This window comes from Chionomys nivalis, chromosome 8 (assembly GCF_950005125.1).
Source record: "Chionomys nivalis chromosome 8, mChiNiv1.1, whole genome shotgun sequence".
Lineage (NCBI taxonomy): Eukaryota > Metazoa > Chordata > Mammalia > Rodentia > Cricetidae > Chionomys > Chionomys nivalis.
The window spans coordinates 65,694,193-65,719,217 of record NC_080093.1 but is presented as its reverse complement, the minus strand read 5'-3'; the positions used below and the strand labels follow the sequence as shown (position 1 = coordinate 65,719,217).

Here is a 25,025-nt window from a genome sequence, read left to right as displayed (position 1 = left end):
CCTGTGGGAGGTCCAAGGACCACCCACCTCCATCCAGGTCTATTAAGGTGAGCATCCAAACTACCTGGGCTCCCACAAAGCCATTACGTGCAATAGGATCAAGAACCCATTGCCATTGTTCTTCAGTTCTCAGTAGTCCTCATTGTCCATTATGTTCAGCGAGACCGGTTTTGTCCCATGCTTTTTCAGACCCCGGCCAGCTGGCCTTGGTGAGTTCCCGATAGAACATCCCCATTGCCTCAGTGTGGGTGCACCTTTCTTAATTGAAACACAACTATAGCTTTTGCTCTTTCTATTTCTATCAGGAAACCTCTGTGTCCTAAAGCTGGACATGCACAGAAAATCCAGATCTTCCCCACAGAGGATTCATGTTTTCTTCACTCACTCACAGACGCCAAAGAGACCCTTTCATGGAGGAACCTTCTGCCCATGTCCTAGTATTGATCAGATGGACCTGAGGGAGGCTGGGCAGAGGGTCCACATCTCATTTGATTGGTTGTGTTGTTTCAGACCATGCTTCAACCCAACCAGCACACCAGAACACACACACACAGACACGCATGCACGCACGCGCGTGCGTACACACACACACCAAATAGGTTGTGAAAAGAATTCTTTTTATTTGTTCTTTTGTTTTACACCATACTGTTGGTCAAATCAAAACATTCTTCTCCCTTTTCCACTTCAGTTGAGGCCCCCCTTTTTCCCTGGGTGTGTTCCCTGCTCATTGCGGCCCACAGGGGAGCCACTTTCTGAGCATCATCAGCCAAACAAAACAGGCCCAGAACAGCACTGCTCATAGCTCCTGTTTCTCCAGGAGAAGTCAGAAGAGAGGAAATCGGTGATGAGAGAGGCTAGTCAGCTCCCCTAGAGCACAACAGGCCTCCACAGCGTATAACACTGAATTCTGTGCTGGCCGGTAGATACTGGGGACAGGATGAACAAGCTAATGGAGCCTCAGCCACAGATCCAGGAGGAGAGTGGAGAAATGATCTCTTATTTTCAGAGGAAAAGGAGTCACAGAGAGGAAGCACGCTTGCTTAAGATCACAGAGCTAAGGCCAGACAAACCAGGATCGCAGCTCTCAGCCAAGGTTCTTCCAAGGCCCAGGACTTGCTGGAGAATCCTCTGACCTCTGTGTCATTTCTATCTTCAGGAATAAGCCCTCTGATGCTCTGTCTGTCATTAAGTGACCCTTAACCCTTATATTCCTTCTTTTCCAATTCACCACCCCGAGCCCAGCATGAATTCAATCCTCACTTATGCTCCCAAAATACAAAGCAGTTAGAAAGAGCATGGGGCCCTGGGGCTTGAGGGTTATGTTGAGAATGACCTGTTCCTGTTACACAGGAGACTTCCTCTGAAGTCTCCCCGCCCCCTTTTTTTTTCAATGCTAAAGCAGTGATAAAATTTTTCCAGATTAGTCTTTGTAAGAGTTAAGGGAGTGGCTTATCTGGCACGCTGGAACTGTGCACCAGAAGAATGATCGTAAGCCGTGTTCCACAACACCAACTTCTCATACACCCTGCCATGCCGACACGTGGAAACACATGATAGGTGATATTGCTCTGGAATAGCTATTTTGTAGACCTGAAGTCTAATGTAAAATGTCAATGAAGTCACATACCAATCATTTCTTTACACTGCTTTTCTTTTTTCAGACCCAGTTCCAACCCTGACAGAAGCGACTCTGCCACCTGGTAACGATCGCCGTGCTTGTTGCTGGAGTAAAGCTCCGTTCTCTACTCTATGCCATTCCGTTACATCTCACCGTCGGTTCCTAACTTCTCTTCCCTGCTTCTCTCTGTGCAGTTGAATAGAATATTCCATCTTTCTCACTTAAAACTGCACCTGCGTTTTATATCCTCCTCCCCTTTGTTCGCTGCCCTTATAAACTGTTTCCTAATGCTGGATACAGTGGAACACACTCTTGATTTCCATCATTCAGGAGGCAGAGGCCCGTGAGTTTCAGTGGGTTTGAATCAGCTTAGTCTATATAAGAAGTTCCAGGGGCTAGCCAGGACTAAGAAGTGAGACTTTGTCTCCAACAAAAGTTGCCCATAAAATTGAATGTTTTTTTTTCCTTGAAAAAATTAGCATATAAAGTTCTTTTTTGAGCATTTAACAAATTGTTTTGCTCTTGGAGAATACACAAGACATAACAATATTTGTCACAGTTTGATACCATGCTATCATATCAAGTAAAACATCATGGACTGCATTCCTGTGCCCTACTATTGGGATCTGAAATAAGAGAGAGCATTTCCTCTTCAGCTCAAAGCTGAAACGTGAGCCTGCGAGGGTGCGCATTTGTAAGCCTCTAACCTTTTATGTTGTGAGACAATGACCCCTTTGCCCGGCAGGCTTTGTTTCTTTCTACTCGCTAATATAATAAGGCATCTGTTGATACTGGCAGGATCACATTTCTCTTTCTCTTAGGTTTCTTACACCTTACAGGAAGAGGGTTACGAGCCTGTAGGTGTATTACCCGCCGACACATGCACAGTGTGGTCACACGGGCTTGACGGTCACCTTCAGGACCTCCCTCAGAAGACACCGTGTGTATTCACGAGTCGTACTTTTCTCATTGCTCAGTGCAAGTCAGGACCTCACCCGTGCTGGGCGAGCACTCTCTGCAATGAACTGCACCCTTGGCCCATTCTCCTAGCGATTCAAGTATCCTGCTTTCGGTATTATAATACCAAGTAGGTCAAGAGAGAGCAGCTAGAGTAGACCCTCACACTGTAGTCAGAACTAATGCCTGTGGATTTGATACTCACTAAGCCTTTTCTTCGGGCCAAAGAGTGCAGGGCTGACTAATTACTACAGAGACAAATCACCTGGTAACTGCCTGTAAAATGGCACCTCACAGACACAACCATGTATAGACAGTAATACAGGCATACCTCCCACAGGGCTGCTTCCCTCAACAATGGAACATGCATATATACATACAACAGCAATTTTTAGACTGTGTCCTAGTGACCCCACAGCCGACTTCTTGTGTGTAACAACAAAGTCTCCTAACCGCACATTTCTCACGATGGAGCCTCATGATTAAACAACACAGTTGTATAGGCTTTGCTTTTTTTTAATTGTTTTCTATTCAAAATTAAGCTTTTTTAAAAAGTAGATATATGTGGTAGTGCCTCGTGGATGAACACCGAGGCTGTTGCCAATGTACGACTCCTGGAGAATCCTGTGGGAGCTCAGTCTGTGTATAAGGGTAGAATGGTTAGATCACACAATACAGCTTTGTTGTTAGGGCGTTGCCGCTTAACAATACTAGTATTCTCCGGGCGGTGGTGGCGCAGCCTTTAATCCCAGCACTCGGGAGGCAGAGGCAGGAGGAGCTCTGTGAGTTCGAGACCAGCCTGGTCTACAAGAGCTAGTTCCAGGACAGGCTCCAAAGCTACAGAGAAACCTTGTCTCGAAAAAACATCAACAAAAAGAATACTCATATTAAGTGTAATTTAGGGGTGTAGAGAAGGACCTCACTTATAGTCTCCCTGAGAGAGTGTCCACTATAGAAACCGGACTTGAGCCGGGCGGTGGTGGCGCACGCCTTTAATCCCAGCACTTGGGAGGCAGAGGCAGACGGATCTCTGGGAGTTCGAGGCCAGCTACAGAGAAACCCTGTCTCGAAAAAACAAAAAAAAAAAAACAAAACAAAAAGAAACCGGACTTGAACTTCTGACTTCTCTCACTCCGTAGACCTGCCTCTGCGCCTGGTAGGCGGGCGAAGCCGCTGTGAGGGTCGGCTGGAGGTGCGGCACCAGGGGGTGTGGGGAACCGTATGTGACGACCGCTGGAACATCAAGAATGCCCGAGTTGTGTGCCGCCTCCTGGGCTGTGGTCATGCGCTGGGCGCCCCTGGCAGAAGCCGCTTTGGGGCAGGCACAGGCCCCATTCTGATGAATGAAGTGCGCTGCTCTGGCATGGAGGACTCTCTGGAGAGCTGTGTCCACGCTGGCTGGATAAGGCACAACTGCCACCACCGTGAGGATGCCAGTGTGGTCTGTGCAGGTAGGGGTTCCTGTGCAGGTAGGGGCCTAGGCCTGTAAAAGTCCCCAGGTTCTGCCTCAGCACCACCCATCCTTAAAACAGGTATCATTTGGCCATTCATGACATTTTAGGACAAAGAGCTAGTGGTAGTGACACTTTGATCATTGCCTGACTTTCATAATGAACTTGCTCTAATCCCAGCTCTAAAGAAGGGGATGACAATGTCAGATAATTATTAAGACATGGCAATTGCTGTGGCCAGGCACGGTTTATCCTGCTACATTCTCAGTCTCTGAGCTTACCTAGGGTCCCATCCTGGAGACATTATGTAACCCTCAGAGTCTAAAACACCCTCCACAGTGTCCCAGCTTCACTGTGTCCTTTGCATCAAAGCTGCTTGCCTGTATCTTCCCTGGAATATAGTTTATCATCAACTGTGTCTGTCTTGGCATTCTGACCACCACCTGTAGGGTCCAGTACGTCCTTCTGATCATTCTAAGTTACCCCCAAATTGGCCCATGACAATTTCAGAGAGTTGGGGAATTCTAAGACTTGAAGAATCCTGAATTCACCTCATCTATTCTGTTGCTACTTTTATTGCAGGTAAACAAACCACGGCCATTGCTTTTGCCTTGAATAAGCCCTGTTTTGCATAGGCGTGGGCCCCAAATAGAAACAACATCAGAGCCCTTGAAGCCAAGTACTACCCAAGAAATAGAAGCTATGTCTGCCTATTCTGGAGTCTGCACCTTTCAGATTTTGGTTGTTCTTGTGCCTCACAGTTCAGTCTTCCCTCTCAGAAGCCCACTTTTAATAAGAACCCACACGCTGTTCTTGGACAACATGCTGGCCGCATTCCAGCCATGATCCATGTCCAAAGAGATTTGTGTATCTAAAGTGTTTGAGTGAACTTGATCCACATTTCCTGGTGTGAGCCTTGGCCCTGGGACACAGTCCTGTCTTGATTCTGAGCCAGAGAAATCCTTGATATCCTGAGAATTCATTTTTCTCCTCCTGGGGCCCTGAGCATGCTTGGATATAGAAAGAGACAGAAACCAGAGTTCGCCCATGCATTGGAGTTTGCAGTCCCCATTCTTCTGCTCCCACAAATCTTGATATTGATAACATCTGTGTTCTCAGCACCACTTCACTTGGGTCAGGTTCCATCTCTGTCTCTTTATGTTGCACGTTCTGGGATGTCCTCATGTCACCACACTCCAGCTGCAATGGTTTGTCTACAGATGGCTGACTGTCCTTCTCTGGTGTTTCAGACCTGTGACAGTCACTTTTCATCTCTCCTAAACAGGTCACGCTGACTCTCTTGTGCCCAAGGATAATGGTAAGTCATACTCCTCCTGGGGTCTGAAGCTGATTGGGGAAGGAACTAAGGGAGTAGCTGAGTGGAGAGAAAAAGCAGGCTAGGAGGGAGGCCCACTAGCCTAGACAGCCAGAGGTCGGTGAAAAAGCCCCTTTGTACTTGGGCTCTCCCCATTTTTGCTTCCACACTTCTTCCAGGTTCTTCTCTGTGTGACAGACCAGACAGATACAAGTTCAGACTGAGGGTCATGAGTTGTCCTTTAGCTCCTATGCAAGGCTCTGACCTCTGGCCTATGGGGTATGGGTTGTAAGCAGGATTCCCTATTGATATGGCCTGATTTCAAAGCTCCCCCCCCCCCCGCTTTGAGGATATTAGCAAAGCCAATGAAAGTCAGGGCTGTGGAGACGCCTCTCTTGGTAAAGTATTAGCCATGCAATAATGAGGAGTTGTTTGATCCTGAGCACCCACATAAAAGTCAAGCACAGTTGTACGCATCTGTAATCCCAGTCCTGGGGAGGGGAGGACAGGAGGAGAATCCTGGGGGCTTACCAGTTGACCAGTCTAACCAAACCAGCAAGCTCCAGGTTAAATGAGAGACCTTGTCTCCAAAACTAAATTAGACAGTTATCAAGGAAGATATCCAACATTCACCTATGGCCTCCTACACGCGCACACACACACACACGTCAGTGAAGTAAAGCTAAAGTGATAGATTAGAGTAAATCAGTGGCTCCTAGCACTGTGACCCTCTAATACAGTTCCTCACGTTGTGGGGACCAACAAGCATAAAATTATTTGTTGCTACTTCATAACTGTAATTTTGCTACTGTTATGAGCTGTAGTGTAAATATCCGATATGCAGCCCACTGTTAAGAACCATGGAGTCGGGGATGCTGAGCAGGCCCAGCCCCCCCGGAGTGCCGCCTGTAGAACACGCGGACAGCCCCTGAGCTCCACAGCAATGCACCCGCTTCCCTCTCTCCTGCAGCTCAGCTGTCCTGTTTGCCTCACCTCTTCCAAGCCGTCATTGACCGAGGTTATCTCCGGAGATTAGGCTACTCCTCCTGGGACATCCATTTAAATGACAGGATGTGTCGTCCCCAAGTCACTGGGCGTTACCTTATCTTCAATATCCCTTATGGTCACTGTGGCACCATCAGGCAGGTAAGAGGCTGACAGTGAAGCAATGACCTTCATGGATGGAGTCCAAGAAGGGAGGCTTAGAAAAATTAAATTTCCTGTTAATACATGTGGAAGATAAGGGAAGAAGCTGCTTCATTTCTGAAGCGGCTCACTGATTGTCTGACGTTCCACCATTTGAAGAATTTCAGACACACACTCATCCTGAGAAGATGCAGAATGAGTGCTGAGTGCAGTGATGTGGACAGTGTGTTGGGTGCAGTGATGTGGACAGCGTGTTGGGTGTGATGGCTAGACAGATGATGACTGAGCTGCCAATATTCTCTCGGTTTCAAAGCCAGCATTTCTCATAACATGCTTCTTGACTGAATGTTAGAACATATCTACCATGAGCAAGGTAGGGTGCTGGGGATGAGGGAGGACAGGTTGTCTGTCTGCTATGTCTCTAAGTAAGCAGCTAGTTCCACACTATAGACAGCAAACATCTAGGATATTCTGGAGCCATTAAATACACGTGTCTAGTTAATTCTCTGCAACCACCTTCTTAGCTCATGAAACAATGGCATTGATATCAAGAACACCCATGTATAGAAACTGTTCTGCCATGACAACCCTGTCAGTATATTTGGCAGTGATGTGACCCAAAACAGGATCCTGACACTCTTTTCCTGCTTCCCTGTCCGTATGCAAAAGGCTCACGTGACACTGTGGAGGTAGCATTCATTCAAACCGACCACGTGATGCATCCAACATGAGCTCACTTCTATTTTGTCTGCTGTTTGGTTGTACAGATTGTGGTCATTTTTATCCTTTTTGTTCTCAAATTTGTACTTCTTAACCGAGAGATTCCTTCCCCTGAAGCCAAGCCAGAAGCTCCCCTTGTCTAGGAGGAAGGTGGCCCCGGGCAGAGGATCTCTGGATCTGAGTCACATCACGCTTCAGAAATGTCCCCGACCTGGCTGTGCTTCTGGGCATGCACACAGGGCATTTGAAGAAGTACAAGTGGTGGCTTCTGCCCATCATGCTGTCCATTTCACTACTAGGCTCTATGTTCTGCTGGAGGTGATGTGTGGAGGATACAAGCAAGAAGCAAAGCTGCGGCTCAGACCTGCGGCTCACCTGTGGCCAAAACTAGCTTGGAATCAAGGGCAGAGAAGATCCAAGATCCAAGTTAGATATGGTCAGAGGGGTGGGGTTCCAGTAGGCATTGGATGAGTGGAGGAATTCAAAAGAGAGGGAGCACCACGCAACCGTAGTGGATCTGCCACCCAAAGTTCTACAGATTGGCGATTACAGGAGGGAAGGGGCAGTCCTCACTCAAGGGACACCTCCTTACACACATACACACAAACATACACACATACACACACACACACACACGCACACACTCCTTCCTAGTGTTACCACAGTGGTCCAGTCAGGGACTCCAGCCCTCAAGAAGGTCATGAAGCTGGTACCTGGCACTTATGGGAAGGAAAGGACTCCACCGTGGATAAAGAGTAGCATCAAGGCTCCAGGTACACTACCTATGATTCTCTCATCCTCACAGGAGCATCAAGGCTCTCTCAGCTACTCCAACTCCATCAGAGGCAGACCTCAAGGCCACCCTGGCCGAGTCATCGTGAGGCACAAGGTGCCCCAGGTGAAGTTCACCTGCAAAGTGGATGGCCAGTCTGCAGTGGAAATTGTGCACGGGAGTGACACTCAGAAGGACCATGTCAGCTACGATGTGTCGATTTCATTCCTCCAGTCGCCTGCATCCCAGAATATGGGGGTTGGAGCTCCTCCTTATACCCATCAGAGGGAAGAGGTCTTCCTGCAGGCCACCCTCCACAGCCACAATCGCAATCTGAGGCTCGTGGTGGATACCTGTGTGGCGTCTCCCGACCCCAGTGATTTCACAACTGTCAAGTATGAACTGATTCAGGAAGGGTAAGGATCATGGAAACTCTCCCTAGTTGCTGTTAAATGAGCATGGTGTTTCTCTGGGGAACCTGTAGTGTCTGAACCTGGAGTCTTAAGTCAGAAGGGTGTAGACATCCTGCATGTCTCTAGCACACACTGATCATGGTGGAGAGTACAGCAGCCTAGGCAAACTCCCTTGACTCCTCCAAGACCTCATTCAGTACTTTGCTACCCACCCCATCTTTTCTAGCCTAATCCTCCCTTCCTTACTAGTTTCCCTCTCCCAGGACAAATCTTCAGGACTTTGGCTCACACTTATGAGTCAATGTGTTTTCCTGAGTTAAACTCTTAGTTAAACCAGCCAGATGTCTTCAAGCTCATTGGTTCACCAAGTGACTTGCCAACTGAGAACCTTGGCAAGTTGTTTGCCTCTGTGGCTCCTTCGTATCTTATCAGGTGTTACTGCAAATCTTTCTCTGGGGACATTACACACATGTCTATTTTCTCCAAATAACACAAAGGACACCCCCCCCATTTCATCAAAATCCATCTTGGTAAACCAGTAAGTTCTCTGGTTTTATTTGCAGAAGTGAGTAAGGAGTTGCATAGGTGACCCCAAGTGTGCCACCCCAGCATAGACGACATAGCCCTGTGAATGTTGCTGAATGATTTGGACGATGGAGCCCCTATCAGTCAACCTTCTTCCGCCTCTCATATCCCTGCACTGCTGAGATCACATGAAGCTGGGGTTGGGTAGGAGGGAGTGGCTGGAATCAGCTGAGGAGCTAATTTTCCGTTCCCTCCCTATATGAAGGGATGTTAATGGCCTGGTGTGGGGCTCTCCTAAATATGGATGATCCCAGCTGCTCTGCTTTCGAGTTGGCAGTGGTCATGGCTGGAGGACAAGGATTAAATGCTCATGAAGGGATAACTGGTGACTAGTTAAGAAACTTGTTTCCTCAGTGGCAAATTTAGTGTGGCAAGAGCTACAGCAGCCTTAGGCCCATGGGGAACAGTGAGGCACATGTTGCCAAAGATCAACAGAGGAGCAAGGCAGCACCTGCCACAGGTTTCTGGGAGCTGTGGCAGGACATGCATAGACCAGAGGATGCTCTAGAGGGAGAAGGTTCCTGCCTTCCGACCCCTCTTGTGGTCATATTATTAAGGCGAGAAGTTCAGCTAGGAGTCAGAATGTCACAGCTAGCACACTGTTCTCCTTGCTTTAGGCTTAATTTGTTCCCCTTTCTCTAGCCTTTAAATCTTTGATTGATTGGAGATTATAACAAATTATATGCATTTTAATACTATAAATCCTCCCAAGTGTTGCCTTAGCTGCATCCCACAAATTTTGGTAAGCTAGGTATTGTATTATTTACATTTCTATTGCTGTGACAAAGCATGGTGACCAAGGCACCTTGTAAAGAAAGTGTTGAATTTGGCTTATGGTTTTAGAGGGTTAGGGTCCACAATGGCAATGTGAAGGGATGGAGGCAGGAAAAGTGGAGAGTTTACATCTCCATTCAAAAGTAGGAGGCAGACAGAGAACACAGGAAACGGCACTAGTCTTTTGAAACCTAAAGCCTACCCCCAGTGACACACATCCTCCAACCAGGCTTCCCCAAGAGTTCCACCAACTGGGGACTAAGCATTCAAAAGTGAACCTCTGCGGACTCTTCTCACCCATAACACATGCATCATTTTCAGTTCTTTCAAAACTCTCAGATTTCTCTTAGGACATTTCTGATACAAAAGTTGCCTGAAAATATACTGTCTACTTGCATGTATTTGAGAATTTCCCAGAAAGATTGCTGCCATTAATTTTAAGTTTAATCCCATTGCTACCTGACAATGTATTTCTATCCTTTAAAGACTATTAAAGTATTTCTTATGGGCAGGAATATGGTCTGTCCTAATGCACATTCTACCTGGATTGAGGAGAATGAGCATTCTGCTGTGGTTATATAGACTGTTTAATTAATGTCAACAGATCTAGTAGATTAACAGTGTTCCTCAGGTCCCTTCTGCCCTTACTGCATTCCTCCCCACTGGATCTATGGTTGAGAGAGGGATAGTGAAGCATCCAGTTACTACAGTGGGTTTGTTGGTATCTCACTTCGGTTCCCTTTGCTTCCCATATTTAACCATCTTCCTGCAGGTGCATTATATTAACAATTATTATATTGGGATACAGATTGTTTCTTACTTCGATTATCTTGGGTAAGGATCTGTTCGTAGAGGGTTGACCCTTTCTTTTGTTGTTACAAAGCACCCACTTGTCCCTGACAGTTGTGCGCGCTCTGAAGTTTGTTCTGAACAAAGAAGCAGCTGCCAGGCTGCTCTCCCTCCATCTCAGTGCCAGTGTCTGTGTATTGACATGGCTGTCTTGTAAAGAGCATATAGACGGAGGTTTTGTGGATTCTCCTGTAATCTAGTCTCTGTCTTCACATTGGTGTAAATATGAACCATTCATATTTAACATTCTCATCCAAGCAGTTGGATTAGACTCCACCACCATTCGTTACATCTGTCTTTTGTTCTTTCCCTGCCTTGTGCCTATCTTTTCTAACTTCTCTGATTCTTTTGAACTATACATTTACATAACAACACTTTATCTCCTCTTAATATAGCACTTATGTCACCCTACAGTTTACAATACACTTTCTTTGGGTAGTGCTGGGAACTGAACTCACAACATAGGGGGTCATAGGTAACCAAGCCCTCATCCACTGCCCTGCATTACGAGGCCTATGATAAACTTTTTAAATAATCTAAGTGCATTACTAAATGTAAAATCCACTTTATAATCTTCCCTCTAGGCAAAATAGGGTAGAGCTAGAAGGCAAAGGTTACAGCTAAAACCTTGAATTGTTTTTCTTGTATTTAATGGTTCCCTTCTGTTTATGACCAGGTATACGGTTTCCACTAACAATGGTGTTGAAACCACAGGTGGTGGTGGTAGTAGTAGCATAGTAGTATAGTAGCATAGTAGCATAGTAGTGTAGTAGCATAGTAGCATGGTAGTATAGTAGCATGGTAGCATAGTAGCATGGTAGCATAGTAGCATAGTAGCATGGTAGCATAGTAGCATGGTAGCATAGTAGCATAGTAGCATGGTAGCATAGTAGTAGCATGGTAGCATGGTAGCATAGTAGTATAGTAGCATAGTAGCATGGTAGCATGGTAGCATGGTAGCATGGTAGTATAGTAGTATAGTAGCATGGTAGCATGGTAGCATAGTAGCATAGTAGTATAGTAGCATAGTAGCATGGTAGCATGGTAGCATGGTAGCATGGTAGTATGGTAGCATGGTAGCATAGTAGCATAGTAGCATAGTAGTATGGTAGCATAGTAGCATGGTAGCATGGTAGCATAGTAGCATAGTAGCATAGTAGTATGGTAGCATAGTAGCATGGTAGCATGGTAGCATAGTAGTAGTTGTCACTTCACAAGAGGGAGGCTAGTGGGAAGATCTCCTTTTGGCACTCAGAACCTTAGAAGCCAGCCTGGTTATGTGGGTTGAAGGAAATTTATGTCATGTGTTAGTTAACCTTTTTGGTTTGGGTTTTCCTCCCCATCAGGTGCATCAAAGACAATTCCTACTCCGACCTCCATACCCCTGGGAAGAATGTGGCCCAGTTCAAGTTCAACGCCTTCAGCTTCCTCAAAAGCTACGATGTGGTCTACCTGCAATGTAAGGTTGCTGTCTGCCGAATCGGAGACCACTCTTCCCGATGCTCACAAGGCTGTATGAGGAGGGGAAGGAGAGGCACAGGCTCTGCAGAGGCCAGCGAAGAACCAACTGAGTTCTTCCAAACAGTGGGACCACTGAAGATCCATAGAGCAGGTCATCAGAGCAAGGCCCTGGTGTGATCTCTCTCGCTGTCACACGAGTGTGTCGGGAAACTGGAAGCAAGGTCTGTTTCTTATAAGGAAGCAATGTTTGGTCATCCAGAAGCCAGACATTGGCAACACTGTCTACTCTATCCATTCAGATGGGCAGGAGAAGCCAAGGGATTTCTTCTCTGGGGTTTGTCACTAACCAATCCTGAGCACTAACTTCTAAGGCAGTTTGTCTGTTTGTAGCCAATAAAGGAAAATAAAGAATGTTGATTCTGTTATTCTTCACCCTCAAGACCTTGATCATTGTCTTCAAATGTATGAAACATTAGAAAAAGCATGGTTGTCTCTCTTTATCCTGTGGGCAACTAAAGATTTTTTTAAAAAAATATCTGTTACTATTTGGATACTGATAGGTGATTGGGCCTATTTCTGTTCTTCTGGAAATATATGGATTCATTTCCAAATACTGCCAGCAATCTCGTATAAAAATAAAATAAAGTGTTTTCTGGGAGCCACTGTTCATTTTCTTTAAACTCTTTTAGCAGAGCCACTGAACGACACAAGTCATTGAGAGCCACCTTCAAAAGGGCTCATTCAGTTGTTTCATTTTGAAGGGAACAGACTTCCTTTCTCCTGATTGTTCTCTGTGCGCTGAGCTCTGCTCTTAATGACCTGCCCTGAAGAGCCACTGACTGAATTTGAAATGTGGCAACTACTGGGTCCAGAGAGCCAGGAGCTAATGAAAAAGTTAATGCTTTTGGCTTCTTTGTTCTGCCAGGAAGAAAGCAGTGTTCAGAGGGAAATGCTTACAAAGCTCTGGCCTTGGGAGTCAGAAGATAATGGCTGATATCTATCTAGTACGGTTCTGTCACTCGCCCAGCTTAGTGTCAGCCCCTCCCTCTCTACTAGGAAAGTCACCCAATCCCAACATATCCTGAGGATGCACCCACCTCATCCAGAGGAGGAAATAGAGACTTGAAATAGTTCAGACATTTGCTAGATTTAGTGATGATGAAGACAGGGTGTTTGGCCCCTAAACCACTACCCTACTTCCCAGTGTAACTTCACCAATGCACATTAGAGCCAGTCAATCAACAACTAACATTACCTGAAATCATATCACCGACAGGAAATGACTGTACTGGGCCAGACAGAGAGGCTATGAAAGACACAAGCAGAATGAGGGGGTCACCAAACAATGTCTTTTCATCCTTTCCGACCCCACAGGGAAGCCTGCTAACTTGAATTATTCGTTTGGCGAGAAACCAAAGCCAGATGTATCCCCCCTGCACATCTAAGAGTGACTCCAAGTCACCACCCGAGATTCTGAATATCTAGGTCCATTCTGTCTGAATAATGGATTCTAGAATACAGGTTTCTTTTCTTTTTATGCACTATGACCACAGGGAGAGTCACCTATATGATGTGTCTGTCTTACTAGTTGGTTAGATTTTGTAATTCTTATTTTTAATGTATTAATCAGCTGACCAATTAAAGACAAGATTCCATGTATTCCAGATAGTGTAACTGTTGTGTGAGTACTGGGAACTGAACCTTATCCTCTGAGAGAGCAGCTAGTCTTAAACATTTAGCCATATCCAGGTACTATGAAATTTTCATAAACAAATTTCTGGTTCTGACAATGATTTCATTGTCACTGTTTGTGATGAGAATGGTTCTCGTAGGCTCATATATTTGAAAGATTTGTCCCCTGCTGGTTGAACTGCTTGGGAAGGATTAGCAAGTGTAACTTTGTTAAAGGAGGTGTGTCCCTGGGGGCAGGCTTTGAAGTTTGAAAAGCCTAAGAAAGGCCAGGCGGTGGTGGCACATGCCTTTAATCCCAGCACTTGGGAGGCAGAGGCAGGCAGATCTCTGTGAGTTCGAGGCCAGCCTGGTCTACAAGAGCTAGTTCCAGGACAGGCTCCAAAGCTACAGAGAAACCCTGTCTCGGAAAACCAAAAAAAAAAAAAAAAAAAAAGAAAGAAAACAGAAAAAAAAAAGAAAAGAAAAGCCCAAGAAAACCCTAATTAATTCCATCTGCTTCTGTGTGGATCAAGATGTGAGCTCTCAGCTACTGCACCAGCTCCATGCCTACCCGCCTGCTGCCATGTTCCTCACCATACTGGTCATAGACTCTAAGCCTCTGGAACCATGAGCCTCAAATAATTTGCTTTCTTTGGTAAGATATTTTGGTCAGGGGTGTTTTATCATAGCAACAGAACAGTAACTAAGACACTGTCTATGTTTAAGTGTGGTCTATTTGCAGGATGTGGCCCTGGCTCTCTGTTTAGGCTGATGAAGTTTGAAGCTTCCTTGTAAAAAAAAAAAAAATTCACATAGTAAAGATTCAGATTAAAGAAAATGATAATTAAAATTGTACCTTGACTAGCAGGAGGGGGGTAGGCTATTTTCCAGGTGAGATTTTGAACAATTTACAGATGCTGGAATCTATGATCAAAAACTAACTCTTAAGTAAATTGACTTTAAAATCAGCTCAAATCCCAGAGCTCATTGCTGACAGCTTGCCTGCTGGTATTGACATCTCCCTTCCCAATGGCTGGGGTTGGAAAAGCTCTGACTCTGAGATGTGATGCAAGCCTTGCCACTCACATGAGCAAACCACGCTGGCATCCTCATGGTGCCCACAGTTGTGGGAGAACCATCCGTGATGTGTGCATTGCCACACCTTGGCTTCATCCCCCATGCACTGCACGTCATCCAGCATGATATGGCCCATGCCTCTCTCAAAGTAGCTCTCAGCTGGGGCTGACATGGCCACACCACAGCCGAGCTGCTGGCACACCACCTTGGCATCTGTCAGATCCCAGCTGTCATCACACACTGTGCTCCAGGTACCATTGTAAGAGATCTCTACTCGGCCCTCACACCCGTGGCTACCGTTCACCAGTCTCAAGGCCAGACCTAGGAAAGGAAAAATAGGTGCTTCTGAGATGTGACATTGTCCTCATATAACAGGGCCATCTGTAGGTTGAAAAAAATGTTCTCCATGTAGGACCCTAGGAGTGGCCCTGTGACCTGATCCCTAAAATTGTATTGCTTTATGAGTATTGAAGAACTGTTGATGCCTGTTAAATTTTTTTTTGTTGGCACATTACTCCTTTATTAGAAAGTGTGAATGAGAAATTATTTCAACACCTGAAGACCAAACCACAGCAGCAGATTCCATAGGCTCAAGATTTTGAGACATTCTTGCAAGAGTACTATGTAGAGTATATTCTTTCTGTGGCATGGCACCATCATTTTCCTTAAAAAGGTAACTTGACAGACATCATTTCCACAATTTCCTATATAAACAATCCTGCATATCTCACTCCCTTCTCTGTTTATCTATAAATTCTAGCAAAACTTCATTTTTACAAAGGTTCTTCAGACACCTATTGCAAGAACGAGTGTGGCAATTTTTAACTGTGAGACGACCACTGTTCTCAAAAGCTGCTGGATTAGTAAACACGTTATCAAAGACATCATGAAAACCAGCAGCTTCTAAAACCCAACCTATGGAGACTGGGTTTGAATCTGAAATAATGATGCAATCAAATGTATCTTTATTCATCCTTAGAAAGCTGAAAAGCTCTACCGTCCCCGAATTGAAAGGCATTGATGCCAGCTCTTCTCATTTCATCTTCTTTCAGCCCTTTCTCTCCCAAATACTTAAAGACTCTGCCCATAAATTCTGTCCAGAATCCCTTCTGGTAAGAATCTTGCATTTCCATAGGATTTTTTTTGGTCTGGAGCACACTGTACAATCCAGGTGTCACTATTGTCATCTATGATTGTATTGTCAAAGTCACACACCAACAAAACTTTCATGGTTTCAGGAGAAGATTTGGGTTACCCTAAGATGGCACTTACAGTCCAATTAATCTTATTTCAGCACTGAATTTAGGTCATTAAAAATCTTTAATTTACCACCTGTCTTTAAACAACTACTCCATTTCTGTATGCAGAGAAACTGTTCTGATGCACAGCACAGGAATGGAGACTTCTTAACTCCAGCATTATTACAGTGGAATATCTGACAGAAAACCTCAGCCCACGGGGAGCAGTGTGGGAGCTCGCACTGAGCCTTACCTTCCACTGGCACACTGGCCGGCTTCTCACTAGCACAGCAAGTACAGAAGGGGACACCAGCCTGGCGGAATGAAGGGCTTGTCACTGACCCATGCCAGGGTCGCAGCCAGCAGCAACATCCTTTCTAGCATCCACCTATTGGTCCTCCAGCCTGAAGAAAATGCGGGATCACGAGCTCTAGACATTTCCATTGAGTTCATGGTTTCTTTCAGAAGTGTTTGTCTTTCCATTTGGATGTAAACTCTCAGGGGCAGAGGGCTTATCTGTTCCTTTCAGCACTCTAAGTCCAGTCCTAGACAGAGCCCTCCCAGAGTGGGAACAATCAATACATATGGAACTCACACTGGTGCTTATCTATCATAATAAATATTACACAGCATGTAACATGACATGTGTAATTTTTGAACTATAACAAGTAGCTGTCTGTGCTTCAGTTATAAAGTCCCATTGCATACACAGATGTGCAGATATATCCCACACCCAATGGACATACTTTACACACAAATTTGGTACTAGATTTTTTAAATCTGCCAGTGTACATATATCCCAGTGAAGTAAAAACCAAACACCTAAAACTAACACATTTTTGTTTTGTTTTGGTTTGGTTTTGAGACAGGATCTCTCTATATAACTCCCTGTCCTGGAATTCACTATGGACACCAGGCAGCCCTGTACATAGAGATCTTCCTGTCAGTATCTACTAAGTGCTGGGATTAAAGGCCCCATGCCCAGCAGTGATACAGTTTATGTGTAAGGTACAACAGAGTGGCAGTAGCAGGTATTAAATGGAAGTGGAGGTCACATCCAAAGAGTCCTGTGCAGAGAAGCCAAGAAAGCCCCGAGGGACCTTGACTTTGCCTTGTGAGTGACCAGCTGAGCTTGAGCAATGTCTTGTAAGTGGCTGCAATGGGGCTGAGATGTGCAGGCTGCTCTACCATGTGAAGACCCCATGGTGTCTGAGATGTCAGTAGCAGATAGAGATGTTGTTTGGAGCTTTTGCCAGGCCCTTTATAGGTAAATCATAGAAGAAAACTTTAGGATTTTAAAACAAGTCTCTGCCATCATCCATAGAAAACTATTCTCTATTTGACAGACAGCTCTTGCTCTGCTATTGGGCCTTAGTGCAAACTGAACATTTGACAATGGGTCACCAAGTTACTCAGCAACCTGAGCTGCCCATCATGAGCTGGTTGTTATCTGACCCGCCAAGCCGAAAAGCAGGATGTGCACTGCAGAATCCCATCATAAAATGGAAGTGGTATACACGTGATCAGGCTCTAGCATGTCCTGAAGGCACAAGTAAGTTTCAGCAAGAAATTGCCCAAGTTCCTATGGTTTCTGATCCTATTACTTTGCCCTATGCTGCCTAGCATGCACATGAGCCTCATGGGGTGTGCCCTGTGATCGGCTGACTGAGGAAGAGATGATCTGGACCTGCTTCACTAATGGTTCAGCATGCTTTGCAGGCACCACCCAGAAGTCAACTCCTTTTTGTGACAACCCTGAAAGGCACCAGCAAAGGAAAATCTTCACAGTAGTCACAACTTTGGGCAGTACACACGGTCATATATTCATGGGTGCAGGAATTGAAGGGTAGAAAAAGGAATGGTTCCACTTACTGTTGCCCCTAAGTGGCCCACTAGGAACCTTTTTGCTTCCAGTTCCCATGACCTTAAATTCTTATGGCCTAGAAGTTTTGGTTCCAGGTGGGGGAGCACTCCAACCAGGAGACAACAACAAGCATTCCCTTAGACTGAAACTCGGGGCTTCCCCCTGGTCACTTTGGGCTTCCGATGCCCTTGAACCAAAGGCATTACAGTGTTAGGAATAGTGATTGATGAAGATTACCATGGAGAAATTGGATTGCTTCTCCACAATGGAGGTAAGAAAAATTATGTCTGAAATGTAAGAGATCCTTTAGGGTATCTCTTGGTGCTACTATGCCCTGCAATTAAAGTCAATGGGAAGCTACAGCCTAATCCAGGCAGGGAGACAAGGGACACAGACCCATCAGGAATGAAAATATGGATTATAATTGACATGAGTGTTTCTGTAATATTAAGAATTTGTCTATACAAGTATTTGTGTTTTCCTTCCTTAATTTCTTATCAGGTACTATAACATCAATTAAGAGAATACCAGTGGTTATTATGTTTAAGTTTGAGATACTAAAAGAATGTCTTTCAAGGGATATCACCACTTATTCTAGAATGTATAGTGCATTTACAGTTGTATGAGGGATAGTTATATCATATTTCATGTAATTATGACATGGTTAAATATAGAATGTGTTTGTACTTGTACATAGTGTAATTATATCAGGTTGGGTGTAATAATGACCTGGCTATTGTTTTCATTTGGGAATTAAGGATGACGTAAGGAGATAACATTGAGAAGGGGTTAGACTTGTGATGACTATTCTTGGTAGTCAACTTGACTACATCTGGAATTAATTAAAATCCCAGCAGGTGTGAGGGATTTTTTTCTTAAATCATCTGAAGTAAGAAGACCCACTTTTCATCTGGGCCCCGCCATCTAACGGTAGCCATAAAAGGACATGAAGGAAGGAATTTTGCCCTTTGCTCTTCACCCCCACCCCTGCTCCCTGCTGTTTCTGGCAAGTCCATTCCTTCACTGGCATTAGAGCCTGTGCTTACTTGTGGGTGGCAGGGGTCCCAGACTGAGCCCAGCTTCATCTCCCTCTGCTTCCTGACTGCTGACACTGTGGCCTTCTTGTGTGTGACACGTGTGTGACACGTGCTCCTGCCACCATCTCACCCCAGGGGACTGTACCCTGAGACTGTGAAGGCAGAAAACCCTCGCTTCCCTTTTCAGTGCCAGGAATTTGGTCTCACACCGAGAAAAGTAACCAGTGTGCATTTGAATTTGGCAACTTTGAGACAGCCTTGCCAGCATGATACTCAGAATTCAGGCTTAATCAATCCCAAAGTGTTTTATTTTCCGTTAATAATACTTAGTGATAAGATTTTATGGTACTTTTTTAACATTTAATAAATGGAATTTAGAAATAATATGTTCTCAATAGTAAAGTTTGGGCTAAGTAAATTATGACACATCCATGTAGAATTCTTAGGTTACTGTTAATATTTGTTTAGGACTGAAACATAGCTCATAGTTAAGTGTGCTTGCTATCCTTCCGGATGACTTAAGTTTGGTTTCCAGAACCCATGCCAAGTAGCTCACAACTGTAACTCCTGCTTTAGGAGATCTGCTACCTTCTTCTGGCCTCTCTGGGCACTTCATAGAGATGGGGTACATATAGACAATCAGGCACATATGTATACCATAAATAAAAGAAAGTTCAAAAAAGAAAGAGCTACAGAGACCCAGAGCTAGACAGTGTACAGAGACACCTTGGAACACTTGGTCCTAAATGGGATGTTTCTATGAATTCCCTCCCTTCACATGTGGCCCAGGGAAACCTGCAGAAGAGGGGCAGAAATATTGTAAGAGCCAGAGGAGATAGTGAACACCAAGGAAGCAAGGTCTTCTAAACACCGTAGAAATCGACACACTTATGAACTCACAGAGACTGGCACCCTGCACAGGGATGCACAGGTTTGGGGTCTCAGTGCTAGGAGTGGAAGAGGAAACAGGCCCGTATCTCTAACCCAGAAGCTGTCTCCAACTGATAAAAACTTGCAAATGAAAAATTAGTTTACTCTAATGGAGTCTCACTGTGTATACAAACCACTCTTAAGGCCTGACCCCGTGTCCAATAGTAGAAGACCAACACAAAACAAACACATTGGTATTTTAGGGTTTTTGACTCATAATCCCTTACCTGTGAATCTTTTCTTGTTTTTCTTACCCTATGGCTCTTACACATTTTGGTTCCCAATTTTCTGTATTTTTTAGAAATTTCTGTTAGTGCCAGTGTGTATTTCTCTATGTCTAAATGTGTTTATTGTACATTTTCCCTGGCTCTTAATTTTGTTTACTTGTTTGTTTTGTTCCATTTGGTTTTCTTTGTACTTGCTTTATTTTTTTCTTTAGATTCCTGTTTGTTTTCTAATGAAGGAGAGCAAGAAAGAGTATGGACTTCAGAGGGTGGGAATTTGGAGAGGATCTGGAGGAGGTGGGCAATTTGAAGCATAATCAGAATAGATTATATGGAAAAATCTATTTTCAAATTGAAAAGTAAAGTTTTAGCTACACTACAGTTTTAAAAAATGTAAGAAAAAATAAAAAGGAATTCCATGTAACAAAATTCAATCAGAATTTAGCCCTGAAAAAGTCATCTCAGAGGAATCATTTTTCCCTTTGGGCTTAGGAAGTTTCAGTCTTCAACATAATTTTAAAATACTTCTAAAACTTTAGGCATTTCGCAAAATGATATCTCATCTTCAAAATACATGCCCCTTTTTTATGTTCGACTCTAATTCTCCTGCTTACATCGCAGCATAGTATATAGGCTCAAGCCTCAATATGAGTAAACACGTTAGAAAAAAAAGGACCTTCATAATGATCAACACCACCATGTGAAGGTAAAAGATTATTTTTATTATTATGCATTTATACAAAGAACATGAAAACCATTTAGAGAGTAAATAAGAGTATAAACATAACAGAAATTAATTTGAAAAATAAACTATTCTACTAAAAAAGAAATGCTGATTGTGAAGATTGGGGCTCCTCCCCAGCCATGTCAGAGTTCTTTGTTGGTGCCACAAAAACAAGTTGGCAGGGTGCCAGAATCTGTATAGATGCTATACTCATCACAGCCCTGGAGAATACAAGAAGATTCAGCAGTAATGGGTTTGACCCAGATGATCTTTTCTTGAGTGAACTTATGTGAATTAATACAGCTTTCAACATCTCCCCAATTTGCGAATCTTAAGAAAAGACACACACACACACACACACACAATGAGCTTATAATTGTCCTTTTCAGTGAGCTTCTACAATCATGAGGGCTGTATGGGAAGTCCAGGCCTGAAGCCCATCACACATGTGACACCAGCCTTGGGGTGAAGCTCTCTGCTCCTTCCCTATCTTTTCCTCTCCTACAGTTGCTATGCATGTGAACCAAGGTTGCCAGTTCAAGCAAGCGAGTGGACTTGCACCCCAGTATCTGTTACAGGCCCCTGAGATGTGGGAATGGTGAAGGAGGTGCTAGAGTTGGCTGGGCTCAGCTCTGACTCCACCATCTAAGTCCTGAGAAAGGAACACCATTACTGCTGACAGCCTGCCTCTCATACTTAAGGCTTCTCTCCCAATCTTCAAACATCTCTCGTCTGACTTCCATCCCTGTCAGCTGTCCTCCATGGAGTCTCTATTCTCTTGACCCACTTCACTTTCCCACAGCCATTGACAATGAATGAGGGGACATGTGAGCTCCCCGGTGAGTGGGAAGAGGTCGTTATGGCACACTCTGTGTGAGCAGGAGACAGCTCGTGCCCAAGGCATCCTCTGTGGACTCCCCAGTCTACAGTGCCATAGAGGGAAAGGGGGCTCAGCCAGGGTCCTGTTAAATACTGAAGGCACACTCCCTGGTGACAGAAAGGAATGCTGGCACACATGTGCCTGCACACACACACACACACACACACACAGTCCAGCTGAGAACAGCGGACTTGTAAGCTCTCAACTCCAAACTTGAAGGAAAACCCTCAAGTTTCTGTCCCCATCTGTCCCCATCCTCTCAGACCTGACAGTGGTCCTTGACTTTCCCTACAAGAAGCCACTGCAGAGGCCCAGTGTCCCATTGCAGAAGTGTTATTCACTGCTACTAACATGACTTACTTGACTTCCTTGACTGCCGTCAAGACGAGAAAATAGGCAGTGATTAGCAGCATGATTGCACCAGACACCACACCGCTAAAAACGGCAATGATCATCTTCGTATTCACGGCTAACATCTTTCACACCTGGAAGAAAAGATCGGGCAGCAGAGGTGGCTTTACTCTCAAATTCAGCAGCCACTTGGCCACTACTGCCCCATGTCCCATCCCCCAGTGAAGAAGAAAGAAACCAAACATGGATCCTCATGTGTGTAAGTAGAAGGAACTCTATCCAGGGAGGTCCATGCTGACCTCAGGTGGGTAAGAGAGTTTATTTGTGGTTGAAAAGGGATTTGAGGGGCTGGGAAGATGGCTCAGAGGTTAAGAGCATTGCCTGCTCTTCCAAAGGTCCTGAGTTCAATTCCCAGCAACTACATGGTAGCTCACAACCATCTGTAATGGAGTCTGGTACTTTCTGGCCTGCAGGCATACACACAGATAGAATATTATATACATAATAAATTTAAAAAAAGAAAGAAAAAAAGGGATTTGAGCCAGGCTGTAGTGGCACATGACGTTAATCCCAGCATCCAAGAGGCAGAGGCAGGAGGATCTCTCTGAGATTAAGGCCAGCCTTGTCTACAGAGCAAGTTCCAGGACAGGCTCTAAGCTACACAGAGAAACCCTGTCTCAAAAAAAAAAAACAAACAACAAAACAAAACAACAACAACAATAAAAAGATTTGACTGTAAAATCCAGTATCAGGAAATGAGGATGACAGAGAAAGTAATTACTTTGCACAGGGAGTGAGGGACCCTTAGCAAATGAGAAGCCTGCACTGGAACTTCCCATACCTTCTAAACTGTGCTTACTGAATCGGAAATCACTCCACCAAGTACACTGGGAAGACTGGTTTTAAGGACTGAGGGAATGATACTTCAAAGTGTTATTGCCCAAAGCTGCTGAGAAAAAACAAAACTGTTTTGAAAGCAGTGTTTTTTTGAGGGGTGGGAGACCCCCACAAAGAAGCAAAGTAGGTTATGCTATCTCAGGGTTAAAAAGATTCTGAAGGTATAGAGCCAACCCCTTGCTGAGGCTGAAAGAGGCTTGCTCAAACCATGAGCCAGCCTTCTCAGGAGTTTCTTGTGCCTCATTCTGTCTTCTAGCAGGCTATGTCTCCCTGCTAAACACTTAACCCTCCCACCAAGTTCCCTTTTCCTGGACTTAGTCTAATATCTGAAACCGGGAGCAGCAAACCCAGAGACAACAGAAAACAGTCTGACTATAAAGCATACTTACCGAATCAAGCCGTCTAGCACTGAATTAATGACAATTATTTAAAACACGTGCATGCACACACGCCTCAAAATACAAGAAAACAGTTTCTGATATAGGATGCTTCAGAAACCTGCAGTTTCTCAAACCCGTGATTTGAGCAAAGTATCTAAAACAACTCTCTTAGAGCAGTTCAGAGACAGACCAACACACTCCACGGAGGGAGGGATAAGGTCTGCCAGCGCTGCTAGAGTTACCACTAGCTCCAAGCCAACCTCTGTGACATCAGCTTACAGCCCCCTTCATCACAATGCCAAATTCTGACCCACATCAGGGCATATTTTAGCTTCAAGAAATAGAGACTATTTTGTACCATTTAAAGTCTAACAGTTGGGAGTCTGCTAATCAGAACCTGGTCAACTGTATTAATTATTTAAACAGAATAATGGAACGAGGTTTTAAACACCCTTGACATTATAAGCTACAGGTGTTTGGCTGTGTTCAGTTGTACAGTGAAATGAGGTGAAGCTGTTCACTAGGATTCAAGCACACACTCAGCGACACTGGCCGTGTCTTACACCTCATGGTTAAATAGCTGCAAAACAAGGAAGTTAAAAAGAATACCTATGAGTCAGGTTTCTATTGTTTGATTTTTTTTCTTGCAAGTTGTTTTTCAGGCTCCATCTTTTTATAGTTTAAAATATAAAGAAACAAGAGAAAGATCTATCCCTCCTACTGAAATTACTCTTGTTTGAGGCTTTGTTCAGAAGCCAGAATTCTCACCAGGACCAGACGTAGTTCTCTGATGAGCAAGTTCAGTTTTCAGCTGAATCAAATTACCTGAGTTCCTTCCTTTTGAGCCTAACATTACACCTGTCACCTAGGATCATAGATATCCAAGTATGCATCTCTACTGGAAGTTAAAATTATATGTAGTTTAAGAAATATATATATATATATATAATTTTAAAATTATGCTAAAAAATCTAAGACCATGTCTGAGACTCAAGGAAACCTTTTAATTTTCAACCCTGTAAAATTAAACATATATTTACACTTTCAACATACAATGGCAAAGAGTATACATATTTCTCACTTTCAGACTGGGCATCCAGGAGGTCACAACTCTGCAGCTAGCCCGCCCCTATCTCCAGGACATATGGTAATGACCATTTTAGGGTCTTACTGCTGCTGGTGAGCTGTGGTTCTCTATTAACTTGTCTGTGTGGGTGGGCTGGCTCTCTGTTCTGAATTCAGCTCTCTAGCTGACCTCTGTAGAGTTGTTGATTTTCAGTTTGTTCAGCTTCTTGTTGTGAGCATGGGGATGACTTACATTCTTCACACATTTGGAGGAAACACTGAAACCATAGATGCATTTCTACCAACCCTTCCCTTTTCGGGATAGCTTCAGTAGGCCCATCTCCCAGTCTGTGGATTCTTTCTTCTGCCTGTTCACATTCAAATTGGAGCTGGCTGGTGAAGTTTTCATTTTGTTTATTGTAGGTTCCAAATCTGTAATATCTACCCCCATCTTCACAGAAGTTTTCACTTTATTAAAATTCTTTAGGATAACACTATATTTTCTCTTAGTTCCTTAGACATGGCTTTCTTTGAACATATTTTAAAATGGCTGAATTAAATCTTTGTTTAAATAGGGCTAAAATCTTGGCCTTTTCAATTGGCATTTTGGTTGATTGCTCTGTCTT

The 25,025-nt window shown here is 44.3% G+C and overlaps 1 protein-coding gene and 1 pseudogene across 1 annotated transcript in view; one reads left to right on the top strand and one right to left on the bottom strand.

Annotated features, from left to right (window-relative positions):
- LOC130879898 (deleted in malignant brain tumors 1 protein-like) overlaps positions 1–12,238 on the top strand; it is a 112,237-nt gene extending 99,999 nt beyond the window's left edge. Inside the window, exons 53-58 of the mRNA XM_057778724.1 lie at positions 1,662–1,700; positions 3,715–4,026; positions 5,312–5,344; positions 6,312–6,487; positions 8,013–8,395; positions 11,947–12,238. Of these exons, the coding sequence (XP_057634707.1) occupies positions 1,662–1,700; positions 3,715–4,026; positions 5,312–5,344; positions 6,312–6,487; positions 8,013–8,395; positions 11,947–12,238 (1,235 nt within the window). The remainder of the gene's footprint in view (positions 1–1,661; positions 1,701–3,714; positions 4,027–5,311; positions 5,345–6,311; positions 6,488–8,012; positions 8,396–11,946) is intronic.
- A 3,082-nt stretch (positions 12,239–15,320) lies between these two features.
- On the bottom strand, positions 15,321–16,039 carry LOC130879152 (pyridoxal phosphate phosphatase PHOSPHO2-like; annotated as a pseudogene).
- Positions 16,040–25,025: the final 8,986 nt, after the last annotated feature.